The following is a 26,686-nucleotide window of genomic DNA, read 5'->3' on the forward strand; positions in this document are numbered from 1 at the left end:
GATTGATCGATTGATTGCTCTCCCAAGCTCTTAGTACAGTGCTCTGCACACAGTAAGCGCTCAATAAATACGATTGATTGATTGATTGCTCTCCCAAGCTCTTAGTACAGTGCTCTGCACCCAGCAGGCACTCAGTAAATACCATTGATTAATCAACTCCCCCATCACACACATCATGCTGCAACAGGATGACTAAAAAGCAGGCTACTGGAGGAAGTGGCCCTATAGGACGTACACTATCACCGAGAGGGAAAAAGTGGATCAAGGGGACTATTTCGGCGATGATAATTTTAGACAAGCTCCAAAACAATGAATCAGAGCTCCCCTAAAGCTAGTCATAATTCGGTGACCCAGCTTCAGCTTGGATGTCTGTGAAATCCTGGCCTGGGTAGCACAGAAGCCAGGCAGCGAACACCCGATTACCCGAGGAGGAGGAAAGAAGGTTAGCTTGGATAACTGAAACCCATGAATAATTCAAACCTTCCATTTTTGCCAAAAGTTTCATCCATCTCCCCAAGACCAACTGTTTTCCATTTCTTTTTCCCTGGGCAGTGAAACGTCCAAAAGGAAAGAGGACTTTTAGACTGTGAGCCCACTGTTGGGTAGGGACCGTCTCTATATGTTGCCAATTTGTACTTCCCAAGCGCTTAGGACAGTGCTCTGCGCATAGTAAGCGCTCAATAAATACGATTGATGATGATGACTAGTAAAAGTGTCTGGGCAATTGGTCCCTAAATAATCTGAAGTTAACTATTAAAAACATGAGATTTTTTATTTTTTCGCACAAACCTCTGTTTCCGCTGCTAAAATGTGGGCCTCCGTACCAAATTGACAGATAGTCAGCGCTTAGAACAGTGCCTTGCACATAGTAAGCGCTTAATAAATGCCATTATTATTATTATTTTGAGACCTAAAACTTGACTGCTAAGACCTATTCTTTGGGATCACAAAAGCATTTAGTGTATATTGGTAAAGAAGGTCCATTGTAAAGTGCTTTAATAATGATGCCATTTATTAAGCGCTTACTATGTGCAAAGCACTGTTCTAAGCGCTGGGGAGGTTACAAGGTGATCAGGTTGTCCCACGGGGGGCTCACAGTCTTAATCCCCATTTTCCAGATGAGGTAACTGAGGACAGAGAAGTTAGAGAAGCAGCATGGCTCAGTAGAAAGAGCCCGGGCTTTGGAGTCAGAGGTCAGGGGTTCAAGTCCCAGCTCTGCCAATTGTCAGCTGGGTGACTTTGGGCAAGTCACTTCAATCAATCAATCAATCAGTCGTATTTATTGAGCGCTTACTGTGTGCAGAGCACTGTACTAAGTGCTTGGGAAGTCCAAGTTGGCAACATATAGAGACAGTCCCTACCCAACAGTGGGCTCACAGTCTAAAAGACTTCACTTCACTTCTCTGTGCCTCAGTTCCCTCATCTGGAAAATGGGGATGAAGACTGTGAGCCCCCCGTGGGACAACCTGATCGCCTTGTAACCTCCCCAGCGCTTAGAACAGTGCTTTGCACATAGTAAGCGCTTAATAAATGCCATCAAAAAAAAAAGCGACGCCCAAAGTCACACAGCTGACAGTTAAGCGCTTAGTACAGTGCTCTGCACACAGTAAGCGCTCAATAAATACAATTGATGATGACAGTTGGCAGAGCAGGGATTTGAACCCATGACCTCTGACTCCAAAGCCCGGGCTCTTTCCACTGAGCCACGCTGCTTCTCTAAGCACACTGCTTTAGCTGGGTTATGTACAGTTCTGCAACTAGCTTTTTCTGGGGCAGTAGGGGAAGACTGTAAGGGACACCCCCCCTTCCCGTTCCGCCCCCGCCGCCCCCACGAGGACCAATCAATCAATCAATCGTATTTATTGAGCGCTTACTGTGTGCAGAGCACTGTACTAAGCGCTTGGGAAGTACAAGACCAAGCAGGGCACAATAGTTAGTCACCCCTGGCGTTCCTCCTCCGCACTTGGGTGATGTTTATGTGTCAAAATTTGGCACAGTCTTCTCAAAATTCTCCCTCTGCAGTGTGAGCCGGCTGACTGCGTTTTCTGCAGCTAAAGCTACAAAAAAGAGGCAGTCAGCGAGTTTGCCTCCAGGTACTCAGAGACCCCCCCAAACCCCCAGAGTGCTTGGGGACCCCCAAGATCGCCCTAAGGAATCTGCACCGAACCCAGGCAGCTCTGGAAAGCACAATGGGGGCCGGTTTCCAATTTGGTGTCATGAGGAAGGTGCTGGTTCTACCCAACCCTCCTCCCTACCACCCTCAAAGTGGCCTTCACCTTGTTGAACGACTTGCCCAGGGATTTTAGAGGGCAACCGGGGCCTGAAACAAAGTTTCCTGGAGCTCCCTGAGTCCTCCCTTCGCCACCGATATCGTCTTACCATTCCCTGAGACCTCCACTGCACTTGGAGGAGCGGGCGGGATCAACAGTGGCTTAAATTTCAGCTGTTGCGTGATGCTGGCGGGTTGCTATCGGGCCTGTGTTTGCAGGCCAGTTTCTAGGTGAGCGGATTAGCCAGGAGCCAAGTCAGACTGTTAACGGTAGTGAAAATGCCCAGCCACCATGTCTTCATTCTCTACTTACCCCTTAGAGCCGGTCTCTCCGCATGGATTTGATTATTTCCACTTTTATATGAATGATTTCCAGATTGTGTTAGCCTCCGGCATCTCCCGTCCTGCATTTCTTCCTATCTTTAGGCCATCTCCATTTGCATCTCTCCTGCCGGCTAAAATCGTGCCCTGTCACCGTCATTATTATTTTGTGATTTCAGCACCGACTTTAACTCTTCTTCTCTCGTTTCCTACAGCCCGTCCCGTCGCTCGAGTCCTGCTGATGTGCCGTCCGTGTCTGTGAGCACACCTAGAGTGGTCCTTTAGGGACAGAAATGTGGGGCTGCGTTTCTACCCTCTCAGTTGACAGTCTCCCTCTTTGTGACCCCCACGATTGGCTCCGTTCCTTGGGGCCTCCGTCAAAACTGGATATCTGGAACACCGAAGAGCCTCCGGAGAGGGCAATCTCAAAGCATTCCTTTGTCCAAGGGCCACCACGGATCAAAACACAAAGTAATGATCATAAGCAGCCCAAATGTAACATGTTTTGATGCTATTAATGCCTATTTGTTTTGTTTTCTGTCTCCCCCTTCTAGACTGTGAGCCCGTTGTTGGGTAGGGATTGTCTCTATCTGTTGCCAAATTATTCTTCCCACGCGCTTACCCCTTCTAGACTGTGAGCCCGTTGTTGGGGAGGGATTGTCTCTATGTGTTGCCAAATTGTACTTCCCAAGCGCTTAGTACCGTGCTCTGCACACCGTAAGCGCTTAATAAATACAACTGAATGAATGACTGTGGAAATTTGTTTCACCCCCCAAATTCTGCAAATATTTCCCCTTGTGCCCACTCCATCTTACTCCCAGTATTGAAGGAGCCTCTGCATCCTGGATTAAGGAGTTTCTCTGGGACACACAGTTCAGGCTGCTTGGGTGATTGCCATCTCTGGACTGATTTTTTTTTTTTAATTTAAGGGTAGATAACTCTCTGAGATAGGTTACGGTACACTACTGCCCGCCAGCTATCGCATTTCCTTCCAGCCTGAGGAGAATGCGATTCTTTCCAACTCTGATCAGAATGAGTCACCGGACAGATGAGTCTCTCGGCCGCTGGATAATGGGGAAAGTAAACATCAGAGGCCTGAGCTCGGAAACCTGTCTCCTAGCCCTGGCCTGCCTTGCATTTAATTTTTTTGGGGATGATGCAAAGCTATAATTGTGACAAGTGAGAGTGCCCTCAGCTTCTAGGGAAGTGGGTAACATGGGGCAGAAGCCGGCCGGCACAGGGCCATTCTGTGATTGGAAAAGTGGTGCACACAGTAAGCGCTCAATAAATACGATTGAATGAATGAATGAATGACCCCCGATCCCGTCCCCACCCCGGGCCAGCGGGCCCTTCCTCCATCTCTCCCCCTTCTAGACCGTGAGCCTGCTGTTGGGTAGGGACCGTCTCTATAAGTTGCCGACTTGTCCTTCCCAAGCGCTTAGTCCAGTGCTCTGCACACAGTAAGCGCTCAATAAATACGACTGAATGAATGAATGGCGGTTTGGACTCATGGGAAGGTGGCAAAATTCAAGCACCTGATTCATCTCTCCACAAGCTTTCCCACTTTAACCTCCCAAACTCAACTGCATGTAGAAAATTGCGTGCGGAGCGCGCCACAAGGGGCTTGAAGAGGGGAAAAATGAAAAATGAAAACAAACCAAGTTGGACAAGTATTTGAATCCCTGGGGCAAGTCTGTGGAAGAGAGGGTAGAACCCAGTTCTTTTAGACTGTGAGCCCACTATTGGGTAGGGACTGTCTCTATACGTTGCCAACTTGTACTTCCCAAGCGCTTAGTACAGTGCTCTGCACACAGTAAGCGCTCAATAAATACGATTGATGGTCCCCGCTCCCACGCCACCGCCCCCCCCCATCAATAAAAAGGCCAGGGAAAGAAGACTCCAACAATATATCACTTTATCTTTCTAGGAAAGGGAGGATCTAAAAAAAATATAAATTACATTAGTAACACAAAATAGAAAAAAAAACCAAAACAGAAAAAAACCCCAAAAACCAACCACAGAGAAGTCTGGTGTCACTCTAACCTGCATATAAAAAGTCTCTGCATTGGAAATACACAATTCTACCCACTTCTAAAAATATATTTAAACATGTACAGAAGCATGGTGGGTTTTTGTGTTTTTAAAGTTTGTTTTTGTAAAAATATATTACAGATGAGTAGAAATCCTTTCTTCCGAGCCCACCCTCAACCCGCTTCCCCATCCCTGGGGCAACAGGGAACAGAGGCATTCCTCCCTTTGCTCTGAACCAATGCCCTTTCCTCTCTTCCTCCCTCCCTCCCTCCCTCCCAGCTTTCCTAAAACATGTAATAACCTGAAAAGTCAAATCCACACAAGCCTCTTCAAGAAGCTCAAAGGCTCTGAGGGTGAAATTCTTTCCTTCATTAAAAAACGACACACACTGGAGGGGGGAAAAGAAACGAAAGAGTCTTAATTAATGGTGGGTTTTGGTTCCCTGAACCCTTACTTCGAAGAGAAAAGGGGCCAGAGAGACAGACCCCCAAACCAGGCGGGGTTCTGCTGACAATTAGCTGCCTTTGGAAAAGCAAGATGAGGTGACGGGGAAGGAGGATTAGAAGGGCCTCGGGCCTGTTAGCGACAGAAGAGAAATCAGGCTTCAAAGAGTCTTCAGGAGAAACGTGTAAGGTGGTTGGAAACTCAGTTTTGCTGAGTCTAGTCATCAGTTCTTTCCCTCAACTATAGATTAAAAACTATAAAACAGGGCCTTCGGGGCAGGGGTGGTGGTGTGTCAAAGCCCAAACCATTCAGAGTCCCTTCTTCACCAAACACTTGAAGGAGGGGGTGGGATGGGAAAATCACATTTGGGAAGAACATGGCTCCTTGCTTGGATCACCGGACGGAAGGCCTCTCCCAAGGAGAAGGAAGTCACTTGGAAATTTGGGTAGGCGGGAGGGATGAGGCTCTCTGGTACTGAAGGGAACTTAAAAGGCCCTATGCCCTGCCAGAGAACCACAGCTGTGGCTATGGCTCCCGAAAGGGGAAGCGGGGAGGGGAAACCTGTCACTGGAGAGGACAGGGAAAAAGCAAAACAATGAAACCAATGATTTGGGAGCGAAGAACAAACCTAAAGGGAGCAGAGGCCCTATGTGCTCCCTCTACCTAAGCACTGGTCCCATTTTAGGGGGAAGAGGGAGGTGAAGGTAGAGGAACAGTACACAATTTGGGCCTTCTTCCTGGGCATTTTTCCCCTTCCACGCACCGCACTACATTCATGAACAGCTCTCCCGAAACTGTGGAGCCAGGCCTCCACCGAGCAGGACACTTCAAGGAGGGAGACTTGCCACCTGCCAGTCGAATCAGGGTGACCCTCAGGCATCTCCTCCTCTGACTTTGAACTCTGTGCTAGAAAACACCAAGATGCCCTTAAGTCACTGTGATAGCGATACGGGCAATTCAATCAATCAGCACAGAGCCAAGGAGAAAGGAGCCCTTGTCCACTCTAGTGTCCGGAGTCTCCCATTTAGTGAAGAAGGGTCTAGGAAGGCAGCAACAAGGAAAGAGGGCAGTGAAGGATGAAGGTTGCCGAGCACATAACTTGCCTTTGGTCTCCTCTTATCTGGTCAGCAGAATAGGAGAGGGGCCTCTTCCAGACTGGGCTTTGACAATCCCTTCACCGGCCTTATTCCCTTCAAAGTTCCAGAGTAGGTTTTTTTGGTTGTTTTTTTTCCCCCCTACACTAACACCCACCTTTCCCTAAAGGGAAAAGTCTAAGTGAGCTGCAACTAACAGACCCATTCTGCTGGAGTTGACACCCAAAGACCTGCTGCTGCCAAAATATTCAGCTCGACGGCCCTTCATCCTTAGAAAATGTCTTTTCCGACCCTCTCTGAGCTCTTGGGTGAGTTCCGGGTGGATAAACGTTCAAGTGTGGAGGTACTGCTGTAGTTTCCTGTCTTGGATGATTCTTTGTTTGCCTGGGAGATTGTTCCTCACCACCTGCAGCCGGGAGTTCCACGGGCCTTTTCGGGAAGGTCTTCACCAAGACATCAAAGTTAACATTCCCCACCACAGCCAGGTATGGGGTGGGAGGATTGGGAGGGATTTGTGAAGGACTGTGCCATTAGTACTTCGGGAATGGCTGTCCCTTATTTACAGCTAACCGCATGGTCCCTCCAGAAACTGAGCCCAAGAAGAGCCAGGCAAGGCAGAGACGTCTTTGGCCAAAGCTCTAGATGGTTAGTCGTCTTCCGCCCCAACTTGTGGTTACGGCCTGGCCCTCTCTGTTCCCCTAGTCCTGCTAGAGAAAGCCAAAGGACGGGGAGGAAAGTATGCCAGAACGCAATCCCATTTCCCAGATTACTTTGGCAAAAGTCACCCGCTTCTACAATCCTAAATATGGCCAAGGCCAGGGAAGCAGGAATTACAAGTGTCTGCAGCTTCCGTCATACGGGATGAACCCAGCAAGACCTCTGTAGCTACGATGCATGTACACACCCAGGGAATGAAGAGCTCAGGGAGTAGCTAATGCCTGGGATCTGGTTAAGAGATGCCTCTCCAAACCCTAATTCCCCTCAAAGCCTTTTTCTCACCGGTTCTGGTTGGGTCTACCAATTCCAAGTTTTGTCTTGCCGTACCTCTCTTTTCGGGAGCAAACGGGGCCTGTCCCTTCCCAAACCAGGCTGTCTGCAACGTCACCACGCCCTCCCCTGATATCACTCTGCTAACCGGGAAGCAAGGTGGAGTGGGAGGAAAAGGAGTAAGGACTGGACACAAGAAACCCTCTGCTACTGCTTCTCTGTAAACTGACAGTGTGAAAAACTGACAAACTCCCTGAATGTTTTTAGCTGCTCCCACCGACTGCTTCTTGGGGCTTTCCCTCTCCCAACTGGAGTCCGAAGGGAAGAGAGGGAGACACCCGGGGCCTAGGCATCTCCGCCGCCGTGATGGGTGACATGGAGGTTTTAGGGGAGGCTGGAGCTCTGCTCCCCTTTATCTTGAGGGAGTCGTATTGCTGGATGCCAGCCGGCTGGCTGCTCTGGAAAAGCACAGACCAGATGCCGCATCCGTTTGGGTGATCTGAGCACGTTCTTCTTCGGCCCCAGCTGCCCGGTCTTCAGGAGGTCACTTCTGACACTGCTCCAAACTGAGCTCCCCAAGCAGGAGGGAGCACCGAAGCCCTAGTCTGTCCTGCAGAGGGGGAGTGAACTGGAACTGAGAAGGCCCCTTGGCAGTCTCCCCAAAAGGTAACCACCCCAAATGAAGAACATTGTCTCAGAAGCTGGCGGGGAGGCCGAGCGGGGTGCGGGGAGGGGCAGGGATGGGGAAGATGAGCTCACAACAGGAGTTTGCCATTTCTGTGGATTTTCAGGATCCGCCCCAACCGCTGCTTTGCGGTGGCCAAGCCTTTCTTGGGCCGTTTTCCTGAATCGGGGCAGAAAGAGAGAAAAATGAGTGGAGGGCACCTCCCTCTCTGGACAGGGAGCCCTGGCCGCTTTGCTTCTGTCCATCCCAACCTCCCGCTCCCTCCACCAGAGACAGCGGCATTACAACCCTACAGCTCATAACTGGGGTCGAGGTTTTCCCCACAGCCCTAGTACCTTGTGGGAATTTCCGGGAAGCCCACATTCCCCGGTACATCATCCCCAGTGTTCCCCTTCTTCATTCCCTCCCATTTCTGGATAGTTCCCAAAAGGACACTTTGGACACTCTCCCTGTCCTGCACGGCCAGCAAAAACCGGAGGGCCGGTGGAGATGAGCGTCCTTTACCTTGTGCTGACGGACACCCCTGGGAGCCGGCAGAAGGACGCCGCTGGGATAAGAAGACGCCGGGGGCCATGGGTGTGGTGCCTCGGTTCACCTGGGCCATTCCGAAGATACTGGGCCGCGCTGTGTATTCGTGATCGGCCAGGCTGCCAGCAAAGGGCTCCTGCTTTGGCTCGGCAGGAGGTGGGGGGCTGGGGGTCACTGGCACGGGCGCTGGCACTGGCACGCTGGGCTCACTGGGCTCGCTGTCCTGAGAGGAAGGCGGCTCCACATCTTTCGGGGATGATTTCTTCTTGAAGTACTTCCGTTTCTGGATCTTCTGATGCTCCTGAAACACAGGCCGGGCGGTAAGGCAAATTCAGGGTAAAAAAAAAGGAGGGAATGTCGACAGGGAGAACAGGGAGACAGAGGACACCAGTCTGGGAATCCAAAGGGATCATGTTAACCATTAAATGCACAGGACGGTGCCCAGGATCTGTTGGCAGGGCCCCGTTCATACAACCTTAGGATCAGAGATGAAGAGATCCACGTAATGATCGTCTAGGGACTAGACTGTAGGAATAACCAACCCGCACACCAGGTTCGTAGGAAGAGAAGCAGAAGAACGCTTCTGACTCTGTCACGGTTGAGACTTTGGTTTGGCCTTCTTCGGTCCAAAGGCACCGGTTAACGCCCTGGGACACTGGGATGGGGCTGAGGTCTGAGTGTTCCCATCCTCCACCATGCCTTGCAGCCTGCATCGTTTGTCTCTGGGAGTCTTCCACGGATGACTCACCAATTCTAACTTTGCTGAGCTCTTGAAACCTGACAAACCCAGAGGGCCAGGAGGCACAGAAGAGGACACGACGGGCTGATCCAGGCCACTGTGATATTCGAGATGCTCCACGTCTTCGACCACTTGCCTTTGGTAAACTTTTTAATGCCTTTTTTCTCTTAGAGAATAACCAAACAGGCTTCCTGGAAACTTATCAAGAAGATGAAAACTAGAACTCCCCAAGCCACTGGAGGGGGGTCCTGGAATTTATTCTGACCTCGAGTTTTATCTCTCCTTAATACGGCCCTTCTCCGCTCCCAGTGCAAGGCTTGCCAGGCCAGCCTTCCTCTTCACCAAACGGTCTGAGATAAGTGTTAGTACTCTGAACCCATTTACAAGGAATTGGGGGTGTTCAAACCCTATGGGTCTTCCCTTCCCCTGGTGAGATCAGCAATTGCTGGAGATCAATCAATCAATCAATCGTATTTATTGAGCGCTTACTGTGTGCACAGCACTGTACTATGCGCTTGGGAAGTACAAGTCGGCAACACATAGAGACAGTCCCTACCCAACAGCGGGCTCACAGTCTAGAAGGGGGAGACAGCGAACAAAACCAAACATACTAACAAAATAAGATAAATAGAATAGATACGTACAAGAGATGGGTGGGATTAGAAATGTGAAGCCCAAGTGGCTTTGTAGACCATTGGCCACATACCTGTTGAGCCAGTTTGGCTGCTGCTGCAGCCAGCCCTGTCTCTATGGAGGCCACCCGGGTTCCCTCTCTCACAGGGCGGTCTTGTTTTGGAAGGGTTGGGGTCACACGGGCTGTAAGGGAAAGGAGGGTGTCATTTTTATAGTGGTTGAAAAGAAGGGGAGGGGTTCAGTTTCCACCCATGACTCTGAGCACTGACTCCTGCTCCCCTCCCTCCCCGCCCTCCGAGGCTGGGACTCAGATGACTAACGCTGACACCAACTTTAAGGACCAGGAGCCTACAACACAAGCTCCGGGAAGTAGAAGTACGTCCTTGGACAAGGCTTGTGGCCGCTAACACAAAAGCAGGCAGGTTCGGGCTCGGCCCGGGCCTAGCTACAGGGTCGATTAAGGCTTTTGGTCTGGCACGCGCTGCATCATTTGGCGACAAAATGAGAGCCCATCCTGCAGGGAACTCTGGAAAAAATCCACTTAGGCTTGTGCGGTGTGCGGCCATGCCAGTGGGGGCCTTCTGTGAGAGATATCTGTATCCTGAGGGGTGGAAGGGAGCTAAAATTGTGAAGTTTGGTTTGGCTTAAAAAAAAGGTTCAGCATCAGCCCACGCATGAGGAAATTAGAGACATCTGTCCGACTTAGGCTAGTTAATCACTGGCCTGGGTCTATGCAGACCTCTGCCAGAGCAGCAGACTAGTCCAGTGGAAAGAACACGGTACTGAGAGTCAGGAGATGTGGGTTCTAATCCTGCTTCTGCTTATGTGCCTGCTACGGGACTTCAGATAAGCCCCTTATCTTCTCTCTCTCTCAGTTTCCTCACCTATAAAAGGGAAATAAAATACCTGTTCTCCCTCCCTCTTGGGTTGAGGGGCCCAAGTGGAATAAGGACTGATTTGATTATCTTATGTTTACTAGTCCAGTGGAAAGAACACGGTACTGAGAGTCAGGAGATGTGGGTTCTAATCCTGCTTCTGCTTATACGCCTGCTACGGGACTTCAGACAAGCCCCTTATCTTCTCTCTCTCTCTCTCTCTCTCTCTCTCTCTCTCTGTTTTCTCACCTATAAAAGGGAAATAAAATACCTGTTCTCCCTCCCTCTTGGGTTGAGGGGCCCAAGTGGAATAAGGACTGATTTGATTATCTTATGTTTACCAGCACATTTAGTATAGTGTGTGGCAAACAGTAAAAATCTAATAAATGCCACTGTTATATTAATATTAATGATAAGGAGGAGGAGGAGGTCCAGGAGTGAGTCCCCAATCTCTATCCTTCTTTCTTAAAAAGAACTTCTCTCATTCCTTCAGCCAGCCAGCTCGCTCTTATTTTAACACTAGACTACAAAGCTTGAGGGACACCGAGTGACAGACATTACATGACTCCCTCCAGGTAAAAAAATCAAATGAAGTGAGAAGGGAAAAACCTCTCTCCACTTTTCAGCCCAATGATATGGTCTCCCTTAGCCATGAGGTCTATTAGGTCCTACAATCCACTGCATCATGAGAAGCGGTGGTGGTTTAGTGGAAAGAGCACGGGCTTGTGAGTCAGAGGACCTGGGTTCTGATCCTGGCTCCTCCACTTGCCTGCTGTGTGACCTTAGGCAAGTCACTTAACTTCTCTGTGCCTCAGTTCTCTCATCTGCCAAATGGGGATTCCAATACCTGTTCTCCCTCCTACTTAGACAGTGAAGTCCATGTGGGACCTGATTATCTTGTATCGACCCCAGTACAGTGCTTGGCACCCAGTAAGCGCGTAACAAATACTACAATTATTATTACTAAATGCCAAGCACATTTCTCCCTCTCTCTGCTTTCTACGCGTCCTTAATTAGATAATCTTAACAGTAAACAGCACCAAGCGTGATCTGGGGGCAGGAAGAAGCCTTAAGGGCAGGACTGTCAGCCCTAAAAAAATCAGGGCTCCTGATGCCGATATTATCTGCTTATGAAAATCACATCTCTAATTGGGGCAACCTGGGGGCAAGGGTGGGAACACCTTTAGGACTCCATGGTGCATCGTCCGTGTTCTTCTTTTTCTTTGGTCGAGATTTCAAAGCGGGATCATCTTCGTCTGACTCCAGGGAGGGATAAACTGCAGAAAGGAGGAACGGCCAGCTCAGTGCACAACTCACACACACCTCCACGTTGACACATGGGATGAAAGTCACCCATCTGGACATGTGTATTACGTGTGGATGTTTCCACAGCCTTGAGAGGTGGCCTGAAGCAGTGGGCAGGGAGGTGGGGACAGACACCACAGGACGGGGAGCCTCGGTCTCTCTCCTTCCTTGAGTAACTTTCCCTGAGGGGTGGGGAACACGGTGCCCTTTAACCTGAAGTGAACCTCAAATGAAGCCAAAAGGTACACTCTCCGCCTAGCTGGACCTGGGGAAGTCCAGTTCACCCAGAGGCTTTCTAGTTACGTTGCCGCTGGTGTCTAGTGATAGGACACTCAGAGGCAGACGTGCATTTCTCATCCTTGCCAGGCGACCAGATTCCTTAGCTCCACCTGTTGGGTCGCCTCTCGGGAAAATCACAATCACTCCACGCATTCTCCCTTCCGATCAAAAGCCTGGCACCCGAGGCTGTCCGTCGGACCTGTGCTTCTCTGAAGAAGCAGCGTGGCTTACAGTGGAAAAAGCACGGGCTTGGGGCAAGTCACTTCTCTGTGCCTCAGTTACCTCATCTGTACAACGGGGATTAAGACGGTGAGCCCCATGTGGGACAACCTGATTATCTTGTCTCTAACCCAGCGCTTACAACAGTACTTGACACACAGTAAGCACTTTAAAAATACCATCATTATTATTAAGATTGGAAAGAGTGGGTTCTGCCTTGAGAGTTGTGGAAATGAAGCGGCAACGAAGGCGGGATCCTTACTGTACTCTGCATCTTTGAAGCAGGTCCCCAGGCTCTCTTGTTCATCCAAGCTGGCCTCCTCCTCACTCTCTGTGCTGTGGTGGACAGGCCGCTTCACCGGTCGCTTCCCCGGAGACCTCTGACCGGCCGGCCCGCTGGCTCCTCCGCCTTTACTGCTAACAGAGCCCCCACTGCTCCGTTCCTGGCCCGCGGCCCACCAAGCCTGGAGACTGGAGGCGGCAGGGGAGGATGAGGAGGACTGCAGGTTGGCCATGCACAGCATCCCCTGGATGGCTTCCTGGGTGCTGGGCGAGGCAGGGGCCTCACTGCGGGGGGGGGAAAGGGAGAATCACTGAAGGGAGGCCTCCTGGGCCAGGGATATCTGCTGCCCAGCAAGACCAGTTAAGAAGAAGGGAGACTTCAGTTGATTGCTTAGGGTGAGAGGAAGAGAGACAAGATGAAGCCTGATCGGGACGCTGGGTCACACCCCCGCCTCACGTTAAAAAAAATCCCAAATCAAAATAAAGAATTCAGATGAAGATCCAAACACGTCCAGGGCTCCATTTTTCACTGAGAAAGGTCGCCCACCCACGGCTTGGCCACCGTGCCAAAGGAGAGTCTCTCTATGGCTTCTCTTTGGGGCGGCCCTGTTAGATCTCAGTTCAGAGACCCTCCCTTTATGGCCCAGGATGACTTCGCCAATTGATGGCCAGTTTCTGGGCAGGGAAGAGAGGGCACTGAACTTGCAGATACAAATTCCAGCTCTTAGAACGGTGCTTTAACAAATGCCATTAAAAAAAAAAAAAATTCCAGCCACAAAACACTTTGTTGAGCCTGACAACCCAGTACTCAAGCCCCAACCCACCCCCCCAGTTCCCAGCTAACCAGTTTCAATGGACATTCCCATGTTAAAATAAGTGCTTTAACAGGGCTTTAATAAACGCCATTAAAAAAAAAAATTCCAGCCACAAAACACTTTGTTGAGCCTGACCACCCAGTGCTCAAGCCCCACTCCCACCCACCCCAGTTCCCAGGTAACCAGTTTCGATGGACATTCCCATGTTAAAATGCATTGCCTAAGGTGAGAGGGTGAGGGGAGACAGTGGTTCTTTCACAGCCCCAAGTTAGGATGAAGAAAGGCCATTCAGGAAATGGACGCCAAAGCCGGTGCTTACTTTAGGGTCGCGTAGTCTGGTCCCCCCACCTGCCTGCTGGCCTTGAGAAGGTCGAGAATCCCGCCCGCCGCACTGCTGACCCCCAGCTTGTCCTTGGCCCCTTCCACCATTTCCTCGTCTGTCGTGTAATCTTCCTGTTTTGGGAAAGGAAATATTGGCTTCACTTAGGAGCGGGACATGTGTCTTTTGGGGTCTGGCCAATCCAGGCACAGAGAGCTGCTGGGACACTAGCTGACTCTTCCCAGGCAGCTTTCCACACTCACCCACCTCAACCTCCCACCCTTAGGAGAAAGGGCACCCTGTCTCACCAGCCCAGGCTGGCAAGCTCCCAGGGGATTCCCAAGCAAAACTGATCCAGGGAAAACGGACCCCTGAGGGCCTTAGAGTCTGGGAAAGCAATGGGAGGAAAAGCGAGAGCCCGGTCGTTGAGCTCGGCTGCCCAGAGAAAAGGCAGCTCTTACCTCGATGTCAAACTCCACCTCTCCCGGCTCACGCACTCGGTTGGGGTCAGAGCAGGGCTTGGCCCGGGGCAACTTCCGGGGAAATTCTAGAAAGCACACATAAAATTCCTGGCATGAACCAGGGGCATCGAAGGAGATGCAATCTCGGAAGGGAGGATAAATCCTGTCTGCTTGGACAGATAAGGAATCAGTTAAAGGTGATTACCAGCCGCCTGGTATCCAAGGCCGCAAGGAGCATCAAGCTATAGGGATGATGAAGCTGAGGTCTTAGGCGTGCACTGAGAAACTGCACATGCCTTTCATTTTTCAACACCTTGCTTAATGGCTCCTTGTAGCTGGGAAAGCTCTCTCTAAATGGAAGCATCGAGAAACCTTGCCTTCTAGAGACTGAGGGCTGCTGCATACCTGCCCGAGACAGAGGCTTGTGACAGTTGCTGGGCAGAACAAGGGGAAAAGAGGATGAAACGCACTTGGTAACTTTTTCCGGGGTGCTAGGACCTTTTTCTCTTTGCGTGGGGTTTCGTCAATCTGCAGATCCTCCTCAGAATCCAGGTCAAACTCTTCCTTGATCATAAGCTCCGAATGAAGCTTGGCCTTGGCGGCCTTCCTCGCCGCGGCTTTGGAACTCCGGGACCGGGTAAAGGCCTTGACCTTCTTGTTACTGAGAAGAAAATACGGAGCAGCAGAGCCCCAGATTTACAACTGGGACAGCAAGAACCCTATTTACCCTGGCTCCTCAACACGGGGTGACAGCCAACGGGGCTCGTTTGAACCATCTGGCCTCCGAAAAGCATTCCCTGCCCAAGCAGTTTTCTATCTTTGAGCCATTCCATCCCTTCCCCCTTCACGGTATCGTCTTGATTCCATCTCCTGCCAGTTCCCGGCAATTTCCGTTTCGCCTCTGGGACACGATATGCTAAGAGGAAGCCTTGGGCCACCAGTTTTGATGAGAAACTGAACCGGATAAGGGGGGAAGGAAACTATAAGACGAAAACTGTCCCTTTTTGGATCCCAACAAATTCTCATTTCCTCAAGGGCTGGGCTTACGAAGCTCCACTGGGGCTACCCTAGGCAATGCTCTACTAGCCTTAGTGATTTGACTCTCCAAAAGAAAAGGGGAACTCCACTTCCCGATCTCTCGGCTGGAAAGTTTCCACCGATCGCTGGGGACTTAACCCTTTCATTCGCCCTGTGCCCCAAACTTCCTCACCCAGCAGCTTTGCCGTTGGACAGCCCCAGCATCAGTTCGCTCTCATCCAGCTCCGCTTTTGGCGTGGGGTCCGGTGAGTCCTCCTCGGTGTCGGTTAAGGAGGAGGCGGGGACACTGACCTGGAATGGAAAACGATTCAACTGGGTGATGACCGGGAATCCTTTGCAGGGGCCCAGGCGGGCTTTGCCGAACCCATGAGCTTTAGAGCCCTGGCCCGAAAGGTGGAACTTAATAATAATAATAATGATGGCATTTATTAAGCGCTTACTATGTGCAAAGCACCGTTCTAAGCGCTGGGGAGGTTACAAGGTGATCAGGTTGTCCCATGGGGGGCTCACAATCTTAATCCCCATTTTACAGATGAGGTAACAGACACAGAGAAGTGACTTGCCCAAAGTCACACAGCTGACAAGTGGCGGAGCCGGGATTTGAACCCTTGACCTCTGACTCCAAAGCCCGGGCTCTTTCCACTGAGCCACGCTGCTTCTGAGACTGTGGACAGCTTTGGCGCTAGGAATTCAGTATCTGAAGGGAAGGATGCACCTCAGTCCACTTTTCCTCCAGCTGCCGGCCCTATGGCCCACCGTGGCAGAAATCGGTGCCTTTCAGCCAGAAGGAACCCCCGCACACACTAAAAATGCCAAGAACCTTTCCTCTGCAGCTAGGTCATGCGTAGGAAACAGTAAATGTAAAAAAGCAGGTGCCTAGCATTCAAGGAGCCTCTAACTGAAGAACCTTTGAGTATTTTTCCCCCCTAAAGTGAAAATCCTCTAACTCACTAAGAATTTCCAAACTAGCCAGATCCTGGTCTCTGTTCAAGCCTGAAACTGGAAATACTCCAGGAATAATAATAATAATAATAATGGCATTTGTTAAGCGCTTGCTATGTGCGAAGCACTGTTCTAAGCGCTGGGGGATTACAAGGTGATCAGGTTGTCCCACGTGGGGCTCACAGTCTTAATCCCCATTTTACAGATGAGGTAACTGAGGCTCTGAGAAGTGACTTGCCCAAGGCCACACAGCAGACATGTGGCGGAGTCAGGATTCGAACCCATGACCTCTGACTCCAAAGCCCGGGCTCTTTCCACTGAGCCACGCTGCTTCCCTAATTGAGAATGCGTCTCCGATAAACAGAAATTCTGCAAATTAAAACCCTCTGTCTGTTCTTTAATGACTCAAATCTACTGCAAAGTAGTACTGGGCCTACAAGCAATCCGACGACACTGAAATCGGGCTACATTCAGGCATCCGGGGATTTCAACAAAAATGGAAAAGGCGACTTTTAGAAATCGCACTTTTTCTCTTCTGGCAAATCATGGTCCTCGGCACCGCGTTAGAGGTGGAAAGAACTAGAGGCAAATGTTTGCAGGCAGGCAGCTTCTGCGACGCTGTTTGAATGTAGCGCTTGAGGTCATCATCATCATCATCAATCGGATTTATTGAGCGCTCACTATGTGCAGAGCACTGTACTAAGCGCTTGGGAAGTACAAATTGGCAACATATGGAGACGGTCCCTACCCAACAGTGGGCTCACAGTCTAAAAGGGGGAGACAGAGAACAAAACCAAACATACTAACAAAATAAAATAAATAGAATGGATATGTACAAGTAAAATAAATAAATAAATAAATAAATAATAAAAGGTCTTGGCCAATGGTGAAAATGCAGGCCTCCTGGTTAGGTGAGGGACAGAGATTGGCTATAAGGAGGGGGTACCATTAACCATGATTCTCCCTCCCCCTTTCTTAACCACCGTCCACTCCCACACACCGAGGTGGAGGCAGGAAGGTTAGCTCGAGCAGAACGGGCCTTCCCCAAACCCACGGGACGGACTCTCTCTCTCTCCCCCCCAGCCCCCGCTTCCCATCCCCTTAGGGCAGGCTTGAGGGCAGAGATTTAAGGCAATCAAACCCAGGGGGCTGGGAAGATGAGAGCAGGGGGTGATGGCCCCATTCCCACCGATGATGGAGAAAAGACGCGTTTACGGTTGTCACGGAGATACCACCAACCTTCCCTTTCTGGGAGCCGCTCATCTTCTTCAGGGCTTGCTGTGTGTACTGGTCTAGGAGATCTAGGTCCAGCTCTCTGACTGCTGTAGACAAGCTCTCCTTCCCCTTGCGCTCCGTCTTCTTGGTCGCTTCTTTGGGCTTCAGGCTTTTCTTCTTGGCTCCCCCTTTGGAGGCTGGTGACAGTTTGGGTGTGGGCACTGAAGGTGTGGAAGCTGGTTTAGTTGGGGGCACGGTGGTTGTGGCTGGGGTGCTTCTCTGTAGCCCAAAGGGGCTGCCGGTCTTTCCGATGTTCTGATGGAAGATATCCTGCAAAAAAGTCCGTGCTTATCACTGGGAAGGCAAGAGTTTCCCTAGTTGTTAATCTCAAGGAAATAGCTTCCCAGCGCCACCTGCTCCACTAGATTTCTAAGCTCCTTGAGGGCAGGGATCATGCCTACGGCTTGGGAGTCATCATCCTCATCAATCGTATTTATTGAGCGCTTACTGTGTGCAGAGCACTGTACTAAGCGCTTGGGAAGTACAAGTTTGCAACACACAGAGACAGTCCCTACCCAACAGTGGGCTCACAGTCTAAAACTGTGTCAGAGTCAGAGGTCCTGGGTTCAAATTCCGGCTCCGCCAATTGTCGGCTGTGTGACTTTGGGCAAGTCACGTCACTTCTCTGTGCCTCAGTTCCCTCATCTGTAAACTGGGGATGAAGACTGGGAGCCCCACGTGGGACGACCTGATCATCTTGTATCCTCCCCAGTGCTTAGAACACTGCTTTGCACATAGCAAGCGCTTAGCAAATGCCCATCATTATTATTATTATTATTACTGTACTCCCAAGTGCTTAGTATGGTGCTCTGCACACATTAGGTACTCAATAAATACCACTAAGTGATTGACTCCTCCTCCCCTTTTCTCTGCTGTAGTCACCTACAAGTTGCCAGGATTGAGGCACTGCGGCCCCGACACTTTAAAACTGGAGTTCTATCCTGCTAAGGAGTTGAGGGAAGGTCTGATGGAGAGTTTAAAACTACTGTTTTGAACCTGGTTCAATTTTCTCAACCACCATTGATCTCTTTAACCTAGGATGTTTGGCTATTATTACTTTGGTATTTGTTAGGCGCTTAGAAAAGTGCTCTGCACACAGTACGGGCTTAATAAATATGACGGATTGATTGATTACTATATGCTAAGCATTGTTCTAAGCACTGGCATAAATACAAGTTAATTAATTTGGGCACAGTCCCTGTCCCACTTGGGGTTCATGTAGGAGGGAGGACAGGTATTGAATCTCCACTTTAGTGATGCGGAAATTGAGCACAGGGAAGTGAGGTGATCTGCCCAAGGTCACACTGCAGGCAACTCGCAGAGCCACGATTAGAACTCAACTCCTAGGCCCATGCTCTTTCCACTAGACTATGCTGTTCCCCAGTTGAGCTTTTCCCCCTATTATCAAAACCTTCCCCATGTCCCTCTTTCTGGGAGGAAACAAAGGACATAAAATCCTTTTCCTTTTTTTTTTTCCCCACATGGGCCTTACGGCGGGGGGGATGAGAATGGGACACAAAATGAAACAGGTTAGAAAAAACCAATTTTGAGAACACTAGCCTGGAAAAATGGATCTTGTGAGCCTATCTGGGGAAAAAGCGGCATCGGACATCCCTGTTTTTCTACATGATTTGTTTCGGGTCACGCAGCTGGGTCAGTAGTATTATTGGGAGCAATAATAATGATAATGTTGGTATTTGTTAAGCGCTTTTTGTGTGCGAAGCACTGTTCCAAGCGCTGGGGGGGATACAAGGTGATTAAGATAATCCCAGCTCCGCCAACTGTCAGCTGTGTGACTTTGGGCAAGTCACTTAACTTCTCTGAGCCTCAGTTACCTCATCTGTAAAATAGGGATAAAGGCTGTGAGCCCCCCATGGGACAAACTGATCACCTTGTAACCTCCCCAGTGCTTAGAACAGTGCTTTGCACATAGTAAGCGCTTAATAAATGCCATCATCATCATCAGGTTGTCCCGCGTGGGGCTCGCAGTCTTAATCCCCATTTTACAGATGAGGTAACTGAGGTACAGAGGAGTTAAGCGGCTTGCCCAAGGTCACACAGCTGACAAGTGGCGGAGCTGGGATTAGAACCCATGACCTCTGACTCCCACAGCTGGAGTAGAATGCCAGCCCAATAATAGCAATAATAATAATAATGGCATTTATTAAGTGCTCACTATGTGCAAAGCACTGTTCTAAGCACTGGGGAGGTTACAAGGTGATCAGGTTGTCCCACGTGGGGCTCACAGTCTTAATCCCCATTTTACAGATGAGGTAATTGAGGCACAGAGAAGTTGAGTGGCTTGCCCAAGGTCACATAGCTGACAAGTGGCGGAGCTGGGATTAGAACCCATGACCTCTGACTCCCACAGCTGGAGTAGAATGCCAGCCCAATAATAGTAATAATAATAATAATAATAATAATGATGACGGCATTTATTAAGCGCTCACTATGTGCAAAGCACTGTTCTAAGCGCTGGGGAGGTTACAAGGTGATCAGGTTGTCCCACATGGGGCTCACAGTCTCAATCCCCATTTTACAGATGAGGTAATTGAGGCACAGAGAAGTTGAGTGACTTGCCCACAGTCACACAGCTGACAAGTGGCGGAGCTCTGGTCTATACGTCGTTGTGCAGATTCAGTTCATTAAGAACAGCGTTCCAATGCACCTTAAGGTTCACATCCGGGACTTTTAAGGGGAAGCTGACATGTCCTCAGAGGAGCTGCTCAACCACACTGCTCTCAGGGCCCTCACGCAGGGCTTGCTGCAAGTAGGCAATCCTTAAACTGTGAGCCCCACCTGGGCCAGGGGTCATGTCCGATCTGACCGCATCTACCCCACCGCTTAGTACGGTGCTTGGCGCCGAGTAAGTGTTTGACAACTATCACACCATCAGTAAAGTCAGTAGCCCTGGGGGAGAATCCTGCAATAGGTAATATCCCTGGGTTGCCTCTTACTTCCACCAGACGGATCTCCTTGGCCAAGTCTTTGATGAGCTGGACCGTCCGCACCGTTTCGGGGATCTCGTCTTCGTGGTCCGGGAGCGCCTGCCAAACCAGAAGGGAGACGGTCCTCAGCACCCCCGTCCCGAAGCCCAAGCTGCCGCTCATCGCCCGAGACCCTCCTTGGAGACGGAGCCCGGGTGCTTCCTGGGAAGGGCCGGCCTCTCGACTCGACTCTGGCAGGTCAGGCCAAATGTTTTCGATTTCCTGCACAGGCCAGACTATAAATCAGCGGCAGATTCAGGAAGAAGACTGAGGAGACTAGTCCCGGCACCCCAGTTCTGCCGTATCTTTTGAGTCCACGATTCTCCTTGGATGTTTTTCACCTTCCCTTCAAGGTTACCTTAAAGGGGAGAGCTAGGGAATGAGGTGTACAGGAGACAAGGCATTATAAACAAGTACATTACTTCTTTCTTGGTCCAAGACCTGAATGCCGTGTTCAAGGCTTTGGCTCCATGGACGAGGTAAGAGGCAGGGTGTCTTCTATTCTCCCGTAAACCTAACACGGGGGACAGAAAAGCACAGAGATGATCACTGACCTGTGAAAACAGTTACCAAATCCCACCTTCCAACTCCTCATGCTGCCTGACTTTCCCTCCTCTATGATTCCCCATTCCTTTCTCCTTAAAGGTCACTGTATGGTGACCTTTCTCTAGACTGCGAGCTCACTGTGGGCAGGGAATTTGTCTGTTATTCTGCCATACTGTACTCTCCCAAGCGCTTAGTACAGTGCCCTGCACGCAGTACGCACCCAATAAATACGACTAACTGCCTGACACGCACAGGAGATGCTCATGGAAAACTGAATGCAGTGAGAGGACTTCCTTAACGGCTCTACCGTGAAATCCAACAGACAAAAGAAAAAAATAATGGGGGCTTTATTCTTCTAGCCCTGCAGGGTTCTCTGAATAAAAGAGCAAAAGGATCACGTCGCTCCATGAGAATCATCCCACACCCTCAGCCAAATGGAAACAAACAAAAACCTCATGCCACAAATTCTACCACCCACTCCCCTATACTTGCTACACCAAATCCGCTCAGACATCATGATTAGAAGAATGGGGTAGGGGAGATGGGGGCGGGAGATGATGCAGCATGTGCAGGAAAAACTGACGGCAATGGCGGCGAAGGGCTCCCCACCTCGGAAGATGTCCAGGATGTGCTTCCCCACGTACCAACAGATGGTTTCAAAGTTGGGGAACTTAAAGAGGTCAGCGGTGCTCAGCCTCTTCTCAATCTCATAGGCCCTGGGGAGAGTGAGAGAGAGCAAGAGATAATAATAATAATAATAATAATAATGGCATTTATTAAGCACTTACTATGTGCAAAGCACTGTTCTAAGCGCTGGGGAGGATACAATGTGATCAGGTTGCCCCACATGGGGCTCACAGTCTTCATCCCCCATTTTACAAATGAGGTAACTGAGGCCCAGAGAAGTGAAGTGACTTGCCCAAAGTCACAAAGCTGACAATTGGCGGAGCCAGGATTCGAACCCATGACCTCTGACTCCAAAGCCGGTGCTCTTTCCACTGAGCCACACCGCTTCTCCAGAATAATAATAATGGCTTTATTAAGCGCTTACTATGTGCAAAGCACTGTTCTAAGCGCTGGGGAGGTTACAAGGTGATTAGGTTGTCCCACGGGGGGCTCACAGTCTTCATCCCCATTTTACAGATGAGGGAACTGAGGCCCAGAGAAGTGAAGTGACTTGCCCAGAGTCACACAGCTGACAGTTGGCAGAGCTGGGATTCGAACCCATGACCTCTGACTCCAAAGCCTTGGCTCTTTCCGCTGAGCCACGCCGCTTCTCAAGAGATCAGTGGTTCGCTACAGGAATTGCATCTGGATCTTTTAGGAGTCTGTAGAAAGATCAAGATCCAGAGTAAAGCTATTCCCATTAACCTCTAGCTAAGGGATTTCCTACCAAGCAGGAATAGCGTGACTGGAAACACAAACCATTTCCCAGAATCTCCTTCTCCCCACTCTGAATTAGCCAAAAATCGAGTACGGGACAAACAAAAAAGAGGGTAGAGAAAACAGACGGGCACATATGGCAAAGGAAAAGGAAAAAAAAATAAATGGCAGAAGACCCGGCTATACACAATCAATCAGAGAATCGAATGCTGAAAGGTAAGGAACACGAGCAGGGCATCATCCAACCCCTGGCCATCAGCCAGGCAAATAAATAAAACCATCCAATGGTTGTCTCTCCTTTGCTCGAGATCTCACTTGGAAGTCTGTTCCAATGCTTTACCATGCAAGCAGTTCTTCCTCAAATCCAACTGAAATCTCTCCTCTTTGACTGTGGTTAAGTGTTTGGTCTCAGCCTAGGGATCCACACATGGCAAGTTTGGCCACGTTCCTGCGCGCTACTGGTTGAAAACCTGACCGTGGATAACTGAGACTCACTTGAGCTGCATTTCGATGTTGAGGCTGTGGAGGAAGTTTCCTCCAAAGGCAAGGCAATCAACGGACGTCAGGACAGCGTGGATCCAGCCTACGGGAAAACAAGGCGAGGCATTTCCAGTCAGGAGTCCAGAGCCGTAAGCTGTTTCAGCGGAACAGCTGGGGAAGGAAACCACTGAGGAAACCTAAATCATCCTGCTCCCCCATCACAGCAAGAACTGTACGCTCACTGTGGGCAGGGAACATGTCTACCAACTGCTGAGCTGCACCATCCCAAGTGCTTAGTATAGTGCTCTGCACACAGTAAGCACTCAATAAATACCACTGATTGATTGGTTGATTGATCTATTGACCTGATCTTAAACCCAGCTCCACGTGAAGACAGATCAGGGTTTTTCCCTCAATGAGGCTGTTGGGTTTTCTGTTGTTTTCATTGGTACTGGTTAAGCATTTGCTACGATACTGATAATGGCATTTGTTAAGCCTTACCCTGTGCCAAGCACTGTACTAAGACACAAAACAATCGAGCCGAACACAGTCCTCTGCCCATATGGGGCTCACAATATAAGTAGGAGGGAGTAGGTTTTAATCCCCATTTCACAGAGGAGGGAACTGGGGCCCAGAGAAGTTAAGTAACTTGCTCAAGGCCACACAGCAGACAAGTGGTGGAGCTGGGATTAGTAATCAGTCCTCTGATTCCCTTGCTCTTTCCAAAGGCCATGCTTCCCAGGTTCCAACACATTCCCATCTCCGCTCCCGGCCCGATGTGAAGTGGGTGGGTAAGCGCGCCTATCTATAAAGAAACACACCATTCTCACGCTGACTCCCCTCCAGTTCCCCACTCCCTCCACCCTTTCCCATCTCCCCCAACCTCCCAGGGGGCTTGAGGGACACCTGTGGGGATGAAGAGGGTCTGTCCTTGCTTCACAGAACATTTGTAGCACTTGTCCACCTGGTCTCCAAAAAACATCTCGTTCTGGTTGGAGGAGCTGCTCCAGCGTTCGAACAGGGCCAAGTTGGCACTGGTAGGGCGGACCAGATAGAAGGTCTTCTCGCCCTGGAAGAAAGATGGATGGGGGATTGGGGAACCACAGGCCTACAGACGAAGGAGTCAAGCCGAGGCTTTTAGTTTGAGAGTGGTTTGGATGTAGTGTTTTACGTGGGCCAGATTAAGCACTGGATGAGGTGTGGAATCCTGGGGTAGAGGATGCCAGAATTTATCCTTGGCACGAACATTCAGCTCTCTCTCTCTCCATGCACAGCTCTCTACTTCCAGGCTCACACCATCCACCACAACACTGCCAGGGCTATTTTTTAGCCCAGATGGGCACCTGCAGCGGAAGTACTAGAGGGAAGTGGGGCCAGCAGGATCATCATCATCATCAATCGTATTTATTGAGCGCTTACTATGTGCAGAGCACTGTACTAAGCGCTTGGGAAGTATAAATTGGCAACATATAGAGACAGTCCCTACCCAACAGTGGGCTCACAGACTAAAAGGGGGAGACAGAGAACAAAACCAAACATACTAACAAAATAAAATAAATAGAATAGATATGTACAAGTAAAATAAATAGAGTAATAAATATGTACAAACATATATACATATATACAGGTACTGTGGGGAAGGGAAGGAGGTAAGATGGGGGGGGATGGAGAGGGGGACGAGGGGGAGAGGAAGGAAGGGACTCAGTCTGGGAAGGCCTCCTGGGAAGGATGGTGACGTGGGTCTCAGCGGCCACCTGTGAATTCCCTTTCAGGGAAATGGGTCTGAGGCAGTGGTCCCTTTGGCCCTAGCAATAAGACAGTCCTGTGGTCTACCCAATTACAGGCTGGCGGCTATGGATTACTAGCCCTTCTCAAACCCACAAATTCTGTGAAAAACGTTATTAATTCCAGAGGAGACTGGGGCCTGTTCTCAGAAAGTTTACAATCGGGGTGGGGGGATGAGGGCTTCCAATCGGGGTCCTCCCACGGCAGTTGGAGCAGGAAGTCCGAATGCCTTCCACCCTGTGGGGCGACGCCTCCATCACCTACCTTGAGGACATGATACCAGACAGAGGTTCCCCCGAAGTCAATGTGGAAATCGGTGTAGCTGTCTCTCACCCCCATCAGGCAGTACTTCTGTACGTTGGGCCTCTCAAACACAGACTCCTCTGGCCACAGGTTCTCCACCCAGGAGAGCTTCCGCACAATCTTGGGGGTCTCCACTAGGTTAGAGAGTCTGGAGGAGGAGGAGGAGAGAGGCCATGGTAAACCGTGGTGGTTGAGCCCTTCTGCAATCAGAGCATTTACCTCAGTCACCTTCGGCCTCATTTGGGGGATTCCCCAGGTGAATGAAGACATAGGAGGAGAAGGGGGAGCAGCGGCAGTTGTAGTAGTAGAAATATTAATTTGTAGCATTTATCCACCAGGTCTAGTAATAGTGCTGCTCTAGACCTGAAAGAGGGAAAATGGGCCAGCCCCCCTAGATCATACCCAGGGCCGGTGCTGAAGAGGTCTGGAAACCCGGGGTACTCAGGACTGGCATTGAAGAGGTCTGGCAAGCCTGGGCAGCCCCTTGGTGTACGGCCTTCCTTCCCAGTTTCAACCAGGGCCACTTCTAACGGGAAGAGGGCAACATCATCATCATCATCATCAATAGTATTTATTGAGCGCTTACTGTGTGCAGAGCACTGTACTAAGCGCTTGGGAAGTACAAGTTGGCAACATATAGAGACAGTCCCTACCCAACAGTGGGCTCACAGTCTAAAAGGAGAGGTTTAATCAGTGGAATCATTTGTTGAGAGAGCTCCTAAACCACTGCCTTGGCCTGAGCCCCAATCTCACCACTGGATTTTCTCCCAGTTGCTGGCCCCTGAAACTGACAAAGCTGGCAGCATGCCAGTTCTGAACTGCCAAACCATAAGAACATAAGAAAGGAGAGTATCCTGTCCCCGGGGATGGCAATAGAGGTTACTTAGAGGAGCAATATGATGACTGTCCTTCTTGACAGTCCTCCAGTAAAATGGACCCAAAGTGCAGAAAAAAATATCGTCTTGGCTGCCTGAGGGCCTCTACCAGACTCTCCTCACCTGGTCTCGGAGAACTCCAAGCTGATGACATTGAGAACTTTCTCCCTTTTTCCACTGCAGTAATATTTCACAAAATCCCCAAGTTTCATCTTACAGTCGGCTTGTCGGGTCACGTCAATCACGTCGATCTCTTTGTCGGAACCTGGGGCAGAGATACCACATCTGGATTTGAGAGGTTCATTAAGACAAGGCAGAATCCAAGGTGCCTTCCCAGACCACAGAGTGGACCCTCCTATTCACTCTTTACGGAGGCAGCATGGTGGTGCGGGAAAAGTACAGGTCTGGGGAGTTGGAGGACTTGGGGCCAGCTGGTGACCTTGTGCAAATCATTCAACCCCTCTAGCTTTCACTTCCTCAACTGTAAAATGGAGATAATAATATCAGTCAATGGCATTTGACTGATTACTTTTTTTTTTAATGGTATTTGTGAGGCACTTACTACAGGCCAGGCACTGTACTAAGAGCTGGGGTAGATACCAGCTAATCAGGTAGGACACAATCCATGTCCCACATAAGGCTCACGGTTTACATTCCCATTTTTACAGAGGAGGAAACTGAGGCACAGAGAATTGAAGTGACTTGCCCAAGGTCACACAGCAGACAAGGGGTGGAGGCAGGATTAGAACCCAGGTCCTTCTGACTCCCAGCCCTGTGATCTATTCA

General features: G+C 50.0%; 1 protein-coding gene across 1 annotated transcript in view; it reads right to left on the bottom strand.

Moving 5' to 3' along the window:
- Nucleotides 1–4,488: 4,488 nt before the first annotated feature.
- Nucleotides 4,489–26,686, bottom strand: part of PHF8 (PHD finger protein 8) — a 39,659-nt gene continuing 17,461 nt past the window's right edge. The window contains exons 5-21 of the mRNA XM_038747813.1: nucleotides 26,024–26,165; nucleotides 24,987–25,173; nucleotides 23,844–24,006; nucleotides 22,953–23,040; nucleotides 21,684–21,790; nucleotides 20,951–21,042; nucleotides 20,499–20,588; nucleotides 17,506–17,811; nucleotides 15,497–15,615; nucleotides 14,757–14,947; nucleotides 14,287–14,372; nucleotides 13,826–13,959; nucleotides 12,672–12,976; nucleotides 11,788–11,883; nucleotides 9,805–9,914; nucleotides 8,336–8,660; nucleotides 4,489–7,990 (exon numbers count right to left, since the gene is read on the bottom strand). Coding sequence (XP_038603741.1) covers nucleotides 7,902–7,990; nucleotides 8,336–8,660; nucleotides 9,805–9,914; nucleotides 11,788–11,883; nucleotides 12,672–12,976; nucleotides 13,826–13,959; nucleotides 14,287–14,372; nucleotides 14,757–14,947; nucleotides 15,497–15,615; nucleotides 17,506–17,811; nucleotides 20,499–20,588; nucleotides 20,951–21,042; nucleotides 21,684–21,790; nucleotides 22,953–23,040; nucleotides 23,844–24,006; nucleotides 24,987–25,173; nucleotides 26,024–26,165 — 2,630 coding nt within the window. The 3' untranslated portion in view covers nucleotides 4,489–7,901. The remainder of the gene's footprint in view (nucleotides 7,991–8,335; nucleotides 8,661–9,804; nucleotides 9,915–11,787; nucleotides 11,884–12,671; nucleotides 12,977–13,825; nucleotides 13,960–14,286; nucleotides 14,373–14,756; nucleotides 14,948–15,496; nucleotides 15,616–17,505; nucleotides 17,812–20,498; nucleotides 20,589–20,950; nucleotides 21,043–21,683; nucleotides 21,791–22,952; nucleotides 23,041–23,843; nucleotides 24,007–24,986; nucleotides 25,174–26,023; nucleotides 26,166–26,686) is intronic.

The sequence above is a fragment of the Tachyglossus aculeatus genome, chromosome 6 (genome assembly GCF_015852505.1).
Source record: "Tachyglossus aculeatus isolate mTacAcu1 chromosome 6, mTacAcu1.pri, whole genome shotgun sequence".
NCBI lineage: Eukaryota > Metazoa > Chordata > Mammalia > Monotremata > Tachyglossidae > Tachyglossus > Tachyglossus aculeatus.